Source organism: Octopus bimaculoides, chromosome 5 (genome assembly GCF_001194135.2).
Source record: "Octopus bimaculoides isolate UCB-OBI-ISO-001 chromosome 5, ASM119413v2, whole genome shotgun sequence".
Lineage (NCBI taxonomy): Eukaryota > Metazoa > Mollusca > Cephalopoda > Octopoda > Octopodidae > Octopus > Octopus bimaculoides.
Genome location: NC_068985.1, coordinates 15370674 through 15373874, shown reverse-complemented (window position 1 = coordinate 15373874; position 3201 = coordinate 15370674). Strand labels below are relative to the sequence as shown.

At 35.6% G+C, this 3201-nt stretch overlaps 1 protein-coding gene across 5 annotated transcripts in view; it reads right to left on the bottom strand.

Moving 5' to 3' along the window:
* LOC106869674 (uncharacterized protein MAL13P1.304) overlaps positions 1-3201 on the bottom strand; it is a 107772-nt gene that overhangs the window by 55373 nt on the left and 49198 nt on the right. Inside the window, exon 1 of one of the 5 annotated variants that reach the window (XM_014915496.2) lies at positions 2151-2426. The exons of the other annotated variants lie outside the window; for them this stretch is intronic. Within the exon in view, the coding sequence (XP_014770982.1) occupies positions 2151-2289 (139 nt within the window). The 5' untranslated portion in view covers positions 2290-2426. Of the gene's footprint in view, positions 1-2150; positions 2427-3201 lie in introns of those variants that run through there. 5 annotated transcript variants of the gene reach the window in all.

Below are 3201 nucleotides of genomic sequence, written 5' to 3'. Positions count from 1 at the left end.
AGTAACTCCGCATCCCTGGCTGACAAATCAGCAAGTTCCCTGCAAGCGATGTATTTATTATCTTGCACAAGACCGTTAAACTTTTGATATGCTTCATACAAAGTTGAACAAATACACAGGATCTGTCTTTAAGGGTTATTGAAACAATACACAGGATAGAGAACACAAGGATGTGTGTGTGTGTGTGTGTGTGTGTGTGTGTGTGTGTGTGTGTGTGTGTATGTGTATGTGCATACACATACAGTCAAGGGATGTCTATATATATATGTTGAATTTTTAGGGTGTATAGAAAATATAAACAATGAAGAGTGGGTGTATATTTTATATTTAAGTAGGAAGGTTTTACAATAAAATTACAACAGACAAAAATAATAATAACAATAGCTAAACTACCAAAGTGGAATCAGACTAACCTGAAAACACACACACACACACACACACAAGCAAGGACAGATAAAATATTGATCTCTTGTTACTTGATATAGAGAGGGGACATAGCTGATTGAATCATCTTCCATCTTCATCATTTTACATTGTTTTTACACCGAAGCTGGCATGGGTTGGACACGCCGGCTCCAGCACAGTGTCTCACCAATTGCAGGTTCCTCATTGTCTCCTTTGTGAGGTTCAGTATCCTGAGAATGGCCTTCATGTTTCTTCCTGTGTTTTCCGTTTGGATTCCTTACTCAGCTGCCATCCTCTGCACACCTCACACATCTGTACCAGTTACTGTCTCCTCCCTTGCACAGTATATAGTCATTTCCGCTTCTATAGATTTTTTTTCTCTCACAATTTATCCACGTTCCATTGTTTATTCTCACTATACATCCAGCAGAGCATGCTCACCGTGTTTTTCCTACTTCCAAGACATCTTTGACATTCAATGCTCCTGATTTGCTACCATGCAATACTGTACTTTGTACACAAGCATCATACAGTCGGTCCTTCACTTGGCAAGAGAAGTCTTTTGTTGCCAGTAGAAGCAGAAATATCAAATTACTGGTACTAATTTTAGTGACTCTTTAGGGAGAGAAAAACAAGATCAATGCAATACACAAGAAAGAAAGATGAATGGATGGATGGATGAATAAAGAGTTAGATAATTAGATAGATAGATAGATAGATAGATAGATAGATAGATAGATAGATAGATAGATAGATGGATGGATGGATGGATGGATGGATAAAGAGATAGACAGATAGATAAAGAGATAGACAGATAGATAGATAGATAGATAAATAGATAGATAGATAGATAGATAGATAGATAGATAGATAGATGGATGAAGAGACAAATAGATAGATAGATGGATGGATAAAGAGATAGACAAATAGATAGAGATAGGTAGATGGATGGATAAAGAGATAGATAAACAGACAGATCGATAGATAGACAGATCGACCAATTGATCGATAGATAGATAGACAGACAGACACCAACAGGCTGCCAGAGACAGTGAGAGACAGGCGTAAAGAGAAGTACAAAAAGCATAAATGGAGACCGAACAGAAATGTAAATGTAAGACAAACAATTTCGTTGATTTTTATAAATATGTAGTCACACATAAGACACCCTGGACACTGGTGTGTCTGAAATTAAATACATACAAGCATGTGTACTATTAATAATAGACATCATATGAATCAAATGGGTGGATTTATTGTGTATGTGTTTGTAGAGTATATATAAAAATAAATATGGTTTTTGCACATTAACAATACTCTGTACTTTATGCTTATGCTTTAGATTTAGGTAGATACACAGCCAAAGAAGAGAAGAGAGAGAACTGTAATTATGATCGAGGGGTAAGATAGAAGAGATGCCAAAGTAGAGTGATAGCAGACAGACAGAAAAGGAAAGGAAGAAAGGAGAGAGAGAGAGAGAGAGAGAGAGAGAGAGGGAGAGAAGGTATGAGAGTTAAAAGGAGAAATTGTAGACAGCAGAAAAATAAACGAGAGATTAATTACATATATATGACAATATAATCATTTTTTTTTTTTAAATTAGAAAACAGAAATTTTAGAGGGATTAATTACACACCCCACCCCTTATCTGTTGTCCCTTCCACTCCACACCCCATCTGTTTTTTTTCTTTTTTTATATATATTATATATATGTCAAAAATCACAATTAGTGGGTGGTTTCTTACTCTGAATGGTTCTCTGTGTTCCGATAAATCCAGAGTGCAGGGTGGTGGTGGTGGTGGTGTGTGGGTGTGTATATGCCTGTGTGTACGTGTGCATGTGTCTGCGTGTGCCTGTTGTTGTTGGTGGGTGGGTGGACTTCATGAAAAAGCCAATAAACTGATCAATACACACTATAAAGTCTCAGATTGGTCATTGCTGGAAGAATGCTCAGTCTAATCACTGACCGCCGGCATGTCTACTGATGTTGCAGCCTGCTGCTTCCAACACACACACACACGCACACATACAAAAGAAGAAAAGAAAGGAAGGAAGGGCCACTTGTGTCCCAGTGTCCAGCAATGAAAATTTTTGTTTTCTGGGTAAATTTCTTCCATTTTTCTTTTGTTTATTTTTGTTTCATTCCCGGCATTTTATTTTCCACCATTATTATTATTATTGTTATTATTATTATTATTGTTATTATTATTATTGTTATTGTTATTATTATTATTATAAATTCTCTTTCTTTTCCTCGTGGTTGGCGTTATCCTGTGCAGATTTTCTTTTTACCACACAGCCATACGAGATTATTATAGCAGATATCTTCCATGACGACGAAACAATGTTTGGTGACATAAGTCTGTCCATAAGAAACAATGAATCGACCAACCAGAATCTTAATAAAAAGCTGATTGCTTCATGTGTGTGTGTGTGTGTGTGTGAGCTGTCTAGAGATAATGTTAAATTTACAGACACACACATGTATGTATATATGTATGTATGTATGTGTGTGTGTGCACGCATGTATGTATATGTGTCTGTGCATGTATATATGTGTGTGTGTGTTTTGTGCAAATATGTCATCATTTAACATCCATGCTGGTATGTGTGTATAAATATATATATATATATATATAATCATAAATATATAGGGATTGACAGTAACCTGCTTCTCCAACATATTCCCTGCCCTGCATATCTATCTATATATATATATATATATATACACATACATGTGTATATATATATACGTGTGTGTGTGTGTGTGTATATATATATATATATATATATATA